This window comes from Pollachius pollachius (assembly GCF_949987615.1).
Source record: "Pollachius pollachius genome assembly, chromosome: 12".
NCBI lineage: Eukaryota > Metazoa > Chordata > Actinopteri > Gadiformes > Gadidae > Pollachius > Pollachius pollachius.
The window spans coordinates 22,488,648-22,501,147 of NC_136945.1; the positions used below are offsets into that span (position 1 = coordinate 22,488,648).

Genomic DNA, 12,500 nt, shown 5'->3' on the forward strand with positions numbered 1-12,500 from the left:
AGCAGGCGTCCATGTAGAAGTCAACCTCTTTCAAAGCCCCCATTCCTTTCTCTAACCGGTCAAAAAGCCCCAATGAGAGGGTTAGCTAAACCTAACACATTCCATTATCCTGATAAGTTAGTTCTACTTCCAAATACTTCTTGACCAAATGACCAGACCGAAACAATGACCTTCTACTAGAATCAAACAAAGGCATTCTTACTCAGGATCATTCTAACTGAAACCAGGCAGATATGTCAAAAATATATCCTTGTTTCTAGACCGATGATTATGAGACGAGCAAAATGTTGTCATGACTGCGTCATGAGTGCAGGGCGGTGAAAGCATTGATACTGTCGTGCTTCTCTGTGGTCGATAAAGTTTATCCCACTCCAAAACGGTGGTGCAGTAATGTGCATAAAGTCCTCCCCCACAGATCATAACCCATCTGTCTCCGGGTGTTTCTAACCTCTAATGTCTCTCTGAACTGGAGGTTCTGCTCCGTCTCCGTGCGGTCCGGCCGGCGCGTCGTAACTCTCCGTCGGAGCAGCGCGGTTCTCCTGAGGACTGTATCGAGGGGCTGGGTCCTCCTGACACGGGGCTATCTCCCACCGGGTGATTTATCGAGCCCCCTGGTCCCGGGACGAGGGGAACCCCTTGTCCCGGGTCCGCTCTTCATCACTCCTCCAGGAGGAGACCCGGGTCGCCCTCTCTCGCCCCGGGTTTATGGTGTCCCTGCAGCTGATGGATGGGGCCGGTCAGGAGGTGAATCCTCTTAGCTGGATCCAAGCACACGGCGGAATTCCCTGTTCCTGGTTTTGTCATTGAAACGCTCTGAGACTAGAGTTCCCATTTGGTCGCTTAGCGGACGCATTCATCCAGAGCGACAGTGAGTCCAGATACAGGTCGTTAAGGAGCAGGTATGGGTTCAGGGGCTTTGTGAGCCCTGAACAAGGACTGTTAATGACGCATTTTAAGAGAAAGCATTGCAGCGCAACAGAGTGGTGCAACGCATGCCTTGCGTAATGTTGTTTTTAAAAGCCCTGGGCTGCTGCCTGAGCATTCCTCGAGAGAAGACATCAGAGTGGCTCTCGGGATCCCGGCTAAGCTGAAGGATCGAGGATAGCATGTAACGTGCTCACCCCGCTGAATGCCCCAGTGCTGGAGGGATCCGTCCTGAGTGCTCTCTCTCCTACAGGAACACTTCTCAGACTGTGGGCCCCGATCTGGGCTCCGATGGCATGAGGGAAACCAAGGGAAGAAATAGTGTTCCCATGATGCATTGAAATAGATATATTCTGGTAGGACATGGTGACGTTTAGGGAACCACAAAGTGGTTCACTTTTAGTGTACTTTATGTATTGGTTAATTTCTCTTGTGTAAAGGTGAGGGCTTTGGTGTACTGAGAGTGGGGGATAAAGGTCAAAGGGGAAAGCAATGAATCTTGGGAATTACGGTCATTTCTCAAATGTGTCTCTCTCTGTTTAGACCATAGGCATAGATATATTAAACCGGCTTAGACTTACTTCACTACGTGAGGGTTCTCTATCAGCTCATAAGCCGAGGTGCTACTGCAGTAGATGGACATTAGTGACCTATATCACTTAGAGTAAACTTCGATCCCTCGAGAGGACCGCCGTGTTCTAACCCGTGGGGTGTGATGGAGGACTTGTGGAGGGTGTGGTGTTTTATCTCCTGCCGTGTGTCGGGACTATTAGCTGGTAATTGATAAGGAGGACAGTGGAAGCTCCTACCGCTGGTATCTGTGAGAGATGAGCTGTGATGTGAGCCACGGGGTCCTCTTCTGCGTGGGAGACGGTGGGGGGGTGAGGGGCTGGTTACTGGTGGCTGACAGGGCTTATCACAATGAATGTGAGTGTGAGTGTGATTATATACGTGACCGAGCCGTTGACTAAACGGGTGAATCCTTTGTGACGCAGAAAAGACGGCCAGATATATCCCTGGCCGTCCATTCTACGTACTCGTACTCGGTTTCAGATGGTTTTGATCAGTAAAACCCAGCTGTACCGTGTGTAGTCATGAGAGACGATTAATTCCCCTCGTATCGAGTGAAGAGGCCCCTGGAGTGTGGAGGATTCAGAGCTCTGCGTGGACTGAACCGTCCTCTAAGGGTAATCCATGCCGGGCGCTGGCACGGTGATCACAGTTACACACATTGTTTACAAGAAGGCAATACAAATGAATGAGGCTAGCACATAATAAAGTGAGTTAATGTGCTATTGAGTTATATTCTACATCTGGAGGCAAGGGGAGATTTAGTGGTTTTAGTCATAGGGTAAGCGCCCTCCCGGTGTTTTTGGCAGATGATGTTTTTTGGTCATACATTACATATTACATACCTGAACTGATGTCTAATTCATGTGTGCTGTGGGGCTGCTGGGGGCCCCAGGCATTGGCTCACCTTGCCTAACGATGAAGTACGCCCCTGTCTGGAGGGAGTGTGGGAGAGATTATAAATGAGCCAGAGAGGGGGGGATAGAGAGAGGGAGATAAAGAGTGCAAGAGGAGGAGGAGGAGAGCCCAGAGAGAGATGGAGAGAAACTGGGTGACGGAGAGAGGGAGAGGGGAAAAGAGAGAGAGAGAGAGAGAGAAAGAGAGAGAGAGAGAGAGAGCCCGAGAGGGCAAGAGAGAGAGTCAGGGGAGAGTGGGAGAGCGGGAGAGAAGAAGTGAGAGTGCAAGAGAGGGGGGAGACGGAGAGAGAGAGAGGATGGAGAAAATAACCGGGATGTGTACGGACAGACAGAGGCTATATTCATGGGAGCGGTAGGAATGTCCATCTGGGTCCAGTCGATCATGATATGTCACGCTGAGGGTCAGGGGAGCTGGTGTTCGCGTGCCCTGCCGTGACCTCCTGGGAGAGGGCACATTCTGGTGCACTGTGGTCTGGTCCCCCTGACGTCAGCAGCTGGACACGGAGCCACAGCTGCCAGCGCGACGTCCTCTGAGCTAACGGTAGCCTCGGTGCGTCACTGAGTGGAGCAAGTCTGTTTATCCTCCCATCCTCTCTGTCGCAAACTCCGTTGGGAAATCACACACTAGCACGCACAGTGACACACAGAGAAACAAACACAGGTACAACGCAGAAGCAGACATAACACTAATAGTTACACACACACACACTTACAAACATACACACACACAGTCAGTGACTCAAACAATGGTACACACATACTCTAATACAATCAGTAACACATACACAAACTCTCTCTCTCTCTCTCTCTCTCTCTCTCCCTCTCTCCCTCCCTCCCTCTCCAGGCAAGTACAGTAGTTAAGGGGTTGATGGTTCCCAGGTTAGTTCATATTAATTGCGAGGGTGACACACAACACAGAGAAAAACACACACACCCAGTAACACACCCAGTGTGTGCGTCACGGGCTGTACACAGCGCGGCCGTAGGGCATTACCAGCCGGGATGAGGAGTGAGGGGGAAACGTGGACTTGGAGACGGATCAAAGGGGTTGACGGTTTAAATGGAGGGAGAATAAATATTTGTAGCCCTGTTCACACCATCCATCACCCTGAGGTAAGGGATGTTACAAAGAGATTAAAGCACTCATTAATTTATAGAACAAGACAGCACAATAACACACAGAGAAACACACACACTGGCACACGGTAACCTCCACACACGCATGCGCGCACACACAAAGGACAAAAAAAACCCACTTACACACGGGCTTACACACGTACACACAAGTGCACACACAAACTCATACTTTAACCTAGTGCACACACACACACACACACACACACACAGTAACCTGTGTGTGTGTGACCTTCATGACAGATGTCACCTCCTGACAACACAGACCTTCTGGTCTCCTACCACAGGAAGTGAACAAGGGAACAGGAAGTGAACATGAAACTGTAAAACCAGCAGCCTTCACCCTGCGAGCACACCTCATCTCACCAACCTCGGGGCATCTGCTTCCAGTCAGGGAGATGAAGGGTTTATTTACCCAACCCTCCTCATAATTACAGTCTCCACGGACCCCCCCTCAGAACCCAGGGGGAGAGGGGGACCCTGAGAAGGAACACACAGGAGGACTCTCCCTCCGTCTCCCTACGAGAGCCTGAGCAGGTGATCCGGTCACACATAGGAACTGAGTATCAAATATATTTAGTGAGCCTTCCCCTCAAACCCCTCTTGCACCCTTACTGCATGGTGTACGACCTTGTACTTACAACTAGTATTTGGCTTTGTGTAGCATCCTATCCTAGCTATCTCTGTTGTTTACGGGGAATGGGTTAACCCAGTGATGGTTAGTGCTTGGCACTTGGTTCTATGAACATCCTTACTGTACCGACAGAGATAAATTGTTGTTTCTCTACTTCTGAGTCATGTACTTATTGTAAGTCGCTTTGGATAAAAGCGTCTGCTAAATGCCCTGAAGGTAAATGTTAATGTAGTGGGAATAATATGAAATAAGATATCAGTGCTGTGATGAGTGATGAACCATACATCACCACAGCTTTCACTGCTGTTAATGGGCGGAGCAGCCATCCTCGATCCTGCGGTCAGGGCTGGGAGGTTTTTCCGAACTTTCCCGAAATCCAAATGGGAACTTAGGAATTACGACCTCTGACTTCATTGGAACGTGCCGAAAGCACCGCAGCTGATTCCCAACGGCAGAAGGGTAATTTCCTGCCCCGCATTCGGACGCATTAGCAGTTTAAAACGTTGTTGTTTCGTTAGTGTTGGTCTAGTCTTGATGTCGTGTCATATTCGTGTGAATTTATACGAGAGGTCAACCGCTACGATCCCTTTGTTGACCGTCTTCGTCTTCCAGCTGGTTGATGGAATCTTCCGGATCACATGACCACACGATCCCGACGGGGACATCACACGCGGGAGAGTCCACCCCGATGTATGAGGGGTGGATCCGCTACCTCCCAGTTGGTCCGGTCCACTCGGTGGAGCCGAGGTGGTGACACAGAGACCCCTCACTATAGGGGGGGGGGGGGGGGGGACGGGTCACGGGGATCAAAGCTCCCGGCGCAGAAATGAAGCGGGAATAAATACAGCGCCGCTCGCATCATCCATCACCCCGTGGTAGCGAGTTTAGGGAGAGAATCAAGTCCTGGGCTGGATACACACACAGGCACGGACGCACACACACACACACACCTAACGCACACACACACACACAAGTGTTAATTCACATACACACGAGCACGCACCACACACTCATAAGTGTGCATTCATACACACGCACACACGATCGCACAAATAGCATTAACACAAACAGACCAACGCGTATACACATATACACACATGCACGCACCCACACACACACACACACACACACACACACAAACACAAACATACGCATGAACAAATACACACACACACACATAGGGCCACACGTTAACCCAAATCTTTGCCTCTAGCATACCTGCAGATTTGTGTTCATGTGTATAACACATAAACAATCACACACACATGCGTAGCACACACACACACACACACACACACACACACACACACACCCACACACACACACACACACACACACACACACATAGACTCCTGGATATGTGTGCATACATGAACACACACTGAAGCAGGAGACCACAGATGTAAACGCACGCAGGAACAAATATGCACACACACACACACACACACACACACACACACACACACACACACACACACTACTGCATACCTTCATTGCCCTTCTCAGACAGAGTTCAACATAAACATTAATATAATTAGCAGGAGTGCGGTGACGTCTTATGTAAAGTGTATGAAAGTGTAACACAAACAGTGGTGGAAGCGCGCACGCACACACACACACACACACACACACACACAAACACACACACACACAATGATATATACAGAGCTATACAGACAAGAGGTCTTGTCTCTTTCTCTCCCCGTGTATCCATTCTGTCTGTTTGGTAAATACATCGTCCAGTGCAGGCAGTAAAACACAGACTACACCAAACATCTGTCTCCTCTCCTCCCGGTGCCTCGGGAACACAAACACACGGAGGGTAGCGGCCCGCCTGCTCCCCTCCCAGCTCCGAAGGAACCGCGTCCGATACCCCAACGTCCGCAGCCTGCTGTCGTGGAACCCTTGAGCAAGATGACTACGGTTGTGGGTTCTAAGCCCTGTGAGGATCAGAGCGGTCTGAATGGGACAGCCTCAACGTATTCTTATGAAGTAACTCAGTATCTGACCTGTGTTTTATTGACAACAGCTAGTGCACATGGCATTGTTTGAGTACCTTTCTGGAATTGTGGGCATTATAATTAGTTTAAACTTTAGTGATGAGGTGAGAAGGCTGAGTGTTCATATAAACCCGACAGCAGTACCACCAGGCGCACAGCGGCCCGGACGTTGTGCTAGCCCGTTAGCCCGCTCAGCTTCGAGCTACGTAAACACTCCAACGCGTCCGTTGTTGTTTGTTCTGATTGGTCCATTTGTCTTGACCCCCAATCGATGTCAAGCTGCAGCCAGCTACCTGATCCTGTTTGAAAACAAACTAACCTACAGCCTCACCTGTTGACACAGCTCTGATTAGCGCCTTCTCACACACATCTGTTTATTTTCCCCCCGGCGAGCGGACCGCTAGCTCCTGACCCCGTCGCACCATGCTGCTTCAGGAGGTCCACAGGTATACCGTGGACATCGGGGATCGAACCCAGTGCCTTCCTCTTGGGAGTCAGACACTCTTACTGCTACACTACCCTGACCCTAATGTCGGATAAACAAAGTTCTGTGTGCGTGCGTGTGTGTGTGTGTGTGTGTGTGTGTGTGTGTGTGTGTGTGTGTGTGTGTGTGTGTGTGTGTGTGTGTGTGTGTGTGTGTGTGGGTACCTGTGTGGAGTAAGTGCTACCTGGCTTCACTGTGAAAACAAACATCAGCATTTCAGTTTCTGACCACGACAGGAATTATGGGATATTCTAGATCCTGCTCAGGTTACCATAACAACAAGCCCAAACGTTCAGAGGCATTTGCTCCTGTCAGAGCTGTGATATCAGGTGACTGGCTGCAGGTGGTTCTGGCTGTTTGTTGTGGAAGTGGCCTCACACAGGAAGATCAGTTCTAACGTCTAGTTCTAAGATGACCATATACGGTCGTCTGTCCAGTTCAGTTACCCTGGAGTAGCGCGCCAGGATTCCAATACGTACATGTTGATCAAATCTCTTACCCTGACCGCACGCGGGAAACATTACTCCCAGAAAAACAACGGTAATATTTGACCCAAAGCATTTCATGGTTGGAAAACACCACCTTATGAATAAAAACTCCACCCTAACCTCTCCCAAAGGCTGGTTTGTTGCCTGTTTTTCTATGAAGCCATGTCAAAAACAAGAACAAACCAACTGTTTCCAGATGAAGTGTCTGGGTTCCCAGAAGAAGAGTGTTGTTTCTGCATCGTTGGACAGAAAGCTGCTCTTAAATAAGATATGAGTGCTTGTTTGAAGTCTGTTAGCTAAATCCTAAACATCTCAACCAGGTTTGATGTCAACAACTTTGTGAGCTTTGGAACAAGACACAAACAACCATTTTGACTTTTTTTATTATTTAGAACCTTTTATCCAAAGCGTCATTTTGGAACAAGTAGGGGTTAGACAGTGAATTCATTAACAGGTCATTTTGGAGCAAGTAGGGGTTAGACAGTGAATTCATTAACAGGTCATTAAGGAGCAGGTAGGGGTTAGACAGTGAATTCATTAACAGGTCATTATGGAGCAGGTGGGGGTTAGACAGTGAATTCATTAACAGGTCATTAAGGAGCAGGTAGGGGTTAGACAGTGAGTTCAGACTCATGTCATTAAGGAGCAGGTAGGGGTTAGACAGTGAGTTCAGACTCATGTCATTAAGGAGCAGGTAGGAGTTAGACAGTGGACGTTGGGGATGAAACACATGTAGATGAACCTCGAGGGACACCTTCTAGGTGGCCCCAAGGCTCTGGAGGTCCTGACAGCCTCAGAGGCCGGTGGGGGTGTGGTGTTCCTCCCTGATGGAGATGAGCCACCTTGTGATGGGATGTGATTGGTTTCTATCACACTATGGGCCTCTGGCTCACGTTAACCCCGACCTCGTGTGATTGGGCCAGCAGTCAGGGGGTCTCCCGCTGGGCCCCTGCCTTGTGTGAGGGTAAGGGTTAGCACAAGTGCTAACTCAAGTGTTAGCACGTGCTAGCGGTAGCGGTGTGCAGAGCCGTTTGAGCTTGTTGCTAGGGCGGGGCGGGTCTGGACGTCAGGTCGCGCTGAGGAGACTCAGAATAGACTGAGGTTAATTAATACCAAACATAGAGAGACGTACTTATTTTACATAAGAATAACTGTTAACAAACAACCAAAAACGAGTTTAGAGATTACTTTATATTTCTTTGTGTGTGTGTGTCTGTGTGTGTGTGTGTTTGTGTCCGTGCATGCGGCTGTGTGTGTGTGTGTGTGTGCGTGTGTGTGTGTGTGTGTGTGTGCGTGTGTGGGTGTGTGTGTGTGTGTGTGTGTGTGTGTGTGTGTGTGTGTGTAAATCAAGGTTATCTTATTGCCTCTGGGTTGTGGTGTGTTTTGGTTTTCAACACATTGCACCTCCCGATCTAAACCACAGATTTCTGTCTGCCAGAGCCGTATCCTCCCTCTCCCTTTGGGTGAACCACCTGTCAATCCCAGATAGAGCGTCCAGAACGCTTCAGACCATTGGAATGGAATGTTGGACATAGTTTAGTCGGTTGTCGTCGTCACCGGCTGCGCTGAATGTGATCACAAGGTTAAACAACAAACATATCAAATGGTGGAATTGTGGATGACATGGGGGAAACGTTGTTAGTAGAGATGTTGAAGTATTTCAGGGAATGAGGGACTTGAGATCAAAGCAGTTCAAACTCCGGACATTCAGCAGACCTAGTCGCTGTGTGTGTGTGTGTGTGTGTGTGTGTGTGTGTGTGTGTGTGTGTGTGTGTGTGTGTGTGTGTGTGTGTGTGTGATTGTTTGAGGGGGTTGAAGGTCAACTATTCAGTTGATTTCAAAGGAAGTTGTAGTGCCAAGTGTTGGCCAGCTTTAATAACCTTACACACACACACACACGCGCGCGCGTGCACGTCCACCCAAACAAAAGCAGGGTCTTTCATCTCTATTATCGCTCCACACATCAGATCAGGTCTCGTGGTTGCCCTGGTGACGGCCGGTCAGTGGGTGGTCAGCAGATCAACCAATCATCTAACAACACCGCGTCTCTGTGGTGACCTGTCATTACATCCTCTTGACCTGCTCACCTTTCACCCGTTATAATCCCAACTTTACACAGACACACGCACGCACGCACCACGCGGAACAAAAACCGTGCGGAACAGAGCCTCGAGTAAAGAGAAAAGGAATGGGTCGTGACCTTTTGCCTTTGACCAATCAGACGTAATCCAGATCATCAATGGCCAATCAGAAGTAATCAGAATCAGCTCAGAGGGAAATGGAGCGTTGAAGCACTTAGCTGAAATCATTCCAGAGTCAACGATGCTGTGGACACCACCTGCACACCACAACACTATCACACTCTTAGGCCATACAGCTGAATAAACTCTGTAGTGCGTTTCTGTTGGCGGGCACCAGCTGAACACCAGCATGTGGTGTCCCTCGTACAGCTAACGTCTTACTTGACATGTTTGTATTTACTTTATAGTAGGTCACTTTAGAATGACACCGCCTTGACACTAGCCAACAGGCCCTGCGAGGCTCTCGTGGAGCCTATACATCTGACGTCCAACTTGACGCCTCAATATTCTTCTAATTTTTAACTCTTTGAACATTAAAGTCGTCAGCATTTAACTAGCTGCAGATGTTCCGCTCTTCTGACACAACCAAAAATAAACGACAATGATTTTATCTTACTTTCTGCATTGAGAGCCGCAACATACCTGGCGTTGTGTGCATGCAGAGGAAGTCCTGGTTTTGGTGGACACCTGACCAGAACCGGCTCTAGCTGGTTACAGCCTGACTGAACAGAACTAGGTCTAGCTGGTTAAATCCTGACTGAACAGAACCAGCTCTAGCTGGTTAAAGCTTGAACAGAACCAGTTCTAACTGGTTAATGCCTGAACGAAAAGAACCAGCTCTAACTGGTTGAAAACCTGACTGAACAGGACCAGCTTGCGCTGGGTAAGGCCTGAGCAGAACCAGCTCTAACTGGTTGAAGCCTGACTGAACAGGACCAGCTGATTACAGCCGGCTGGTCGGCTCCACTCTGACGGAGGGACGTGTGATCCAGGTTCAGACACGCAGGACTGAACCTGTTCATTAGTTGTAATTCATCAATGACTTACCGCCATACTCCCACTCCTCTGCACTGGAGAGGTGGGTAATGTAATGCTTCCTTGGAGGAACGGCCCATTAAAAGGTAGTTAAACATCTGGAACAGCGTGCGTCCTACGGAGGAGCCTGGGTCCTGGACTGCTGACAGATGTTTTAATCAACTTTAGTGCAGAGTTAATAACAAGTTATAATATAAACTCTATAAAACACCTGGACTGAACTATTAACCCTAGACAAATATCGAGTCAGGAAACGGCATCATCGCTCCATCCATCCCTCTACCATCCATCTACCATCCATCCCTCTACCATCCATCTACCATCCAACCCTCTACCATCCATCTACCATCCATCCCTCTACCATCCCTCTACCATCCATCTACCATCCATCCCTCTACCATCCATCTACCATCCATCCCTCTACCATCCATCTACCATCCATCCCTCTACCATCCATCTACCATCCATCCCTCTACCATCCATCCCTCTACCATCCATCTACCATCCATCCCTCTACCATCCATCTACCATCCATCCCTCTACCATCCATCCATCCCTCCCATTCATCCATCCCTCCATCCCTCCTATCCATCCATCTATCCATCCGTCCCTCCATCCCTCCCATTCATCCATCAATCCATCAATCTATCCATCCAACCATCGATTCATCCATCCATCAAAAGTATATAAATGTACATTCCAAAGTCCCTCTTGGAAAGATTCAGGATTGAGCAGAGGGTTCACCCTCGCTGTTCTGTACAGTGTTCCTCCTCACAGCCTTAAACTGCCGAAATGAGAGTGGCCTGGCCTGGCCCCGTGAGTGAACATCATTGGTCGGCCACGTGGTCATGAAGAGGCGGGCCTCCCGTCGTCAACTCCAATGACCGGGAGGAGATCGATGACATTACGTCACATTGTAATGGTTTCAGGGGATAGAATTTTTTGATGCTTTAAGCACTAAAAATAACAACCTTCAATAACATAATTACAAGACAATAAAGGATTTCTGTGGTCCATCATTTTTTAAATGTATTGCAATTCTCATTTCTTTTGCCTCTCTTTCCCAGATCTGAGGAACAGCTCTGCAGTGTTCTGGGAGGGCGGGGTCAGTGGTGGGTACCAGGCCCTGCTATTGGACGAGGACAGAGGATGGCTATTGGTTGGCGGGAAGGATCACATCTACCTCTTGAGGTCCGACAGCTTGGACCTCCCCACCCGCACAGTAAGAAATGAAATAACAACGCAGCAAACAAGAACCTTAATATTTCATGTTATAGATCCTGCATCGTATTAACAGAGTTAACATGTAGTTAACTATCGTCTCTGTGTATTCTAGATATACTGTGGTTGACTGAATCTTTGTGTTTGAGGTCTACTGGCCTACATTTGATCTATATTTGTGTTATAGATCTACTGGCCTGTAGGTAACTCTATATGTTGTAGATCTGCTGGCCTGTAGGTAACTCTATGTGTTGTAGATCTACTGGCCTGTAGGTAACTCTATGTGTTGTAGATCTACTGGCCTGTAGGTAACTCTATGTGTTGTAGATCTACTGGCCTGTAGGTAACTCTATATGTTGTAGATCTACTGGCCTTTAGGTAACTCTATGTGTTGTAGATCTACTAGCCTGTAGGTAACTCTATGTGTTGGTGATCTACTGGCCTGTAGGTAACTCTATGTGTTGTAGATCTACTGGCCTGTAGGTAACTCTATGTGTTGTAGATCTACTGGCCTGTAGGTAACTCTATATGTTGTAGATCTACTGGCCTGTAGGTAACTCTATGTGTTGTAGATCTACTGGCCTGTAGGTAACTCTATGTGTTGTAGATCTACTGGCCTGCCAGTCCAGATCATGTGGAGCACTGCAGGCAGGCGGGGAAAAGCCTGGAGGTAAACGACCGCTCATTAAGTATTACCTCCAACAGATATTAATCATCATCTCAGGAATACTCTAATAGTTAACAATTATTTGCCGAAGGCGAAGTGAATAGTGGGCTATTCACCACTGTTCACGGAGCCTGAGGTGAATAATTGTTTTAGTATATACTACACGTGAACACTCCAAAAATAAACAAGATAACACTTTCTGATGGGATTTATTTGTTTTTATTAGCAGTTTATTTGATTTTATATATCTGAAAACAGTATCTCGAGTTTGAGATCTCAATCACGGGATAATGCCCAATGTCCCGAGATAGCGAACCAATCAAATTTCGCCATCTTAGGAGGTTC

General features: G+C 48.2%; 1 protein-coding gene across 1 annotated transcript in view; it reads left to right on the forward strand.

The window, feature by feature from the left end:
* Positions 1-12,500, forward strand: part of LOC307083758 (uncharacterized protein) — a 46,412-nt gene that overhangs the window by 27,572 nt on the left and 6,340 nt on the right. Inside the window, exons 3-4 of the mRNA XM_079747711.1 lie at positions 11,335-11,489; positions 12,096-12,158. Coding sequence (XP_079603837.1) covers positions 11,335-11,489; positions 12,096-12,158 — 218 coding nt within the window. The remainder of the gene's footprint in view (positions 1-11,334; positions 11,490-12,095; positions 12,159-12,500) is intronic.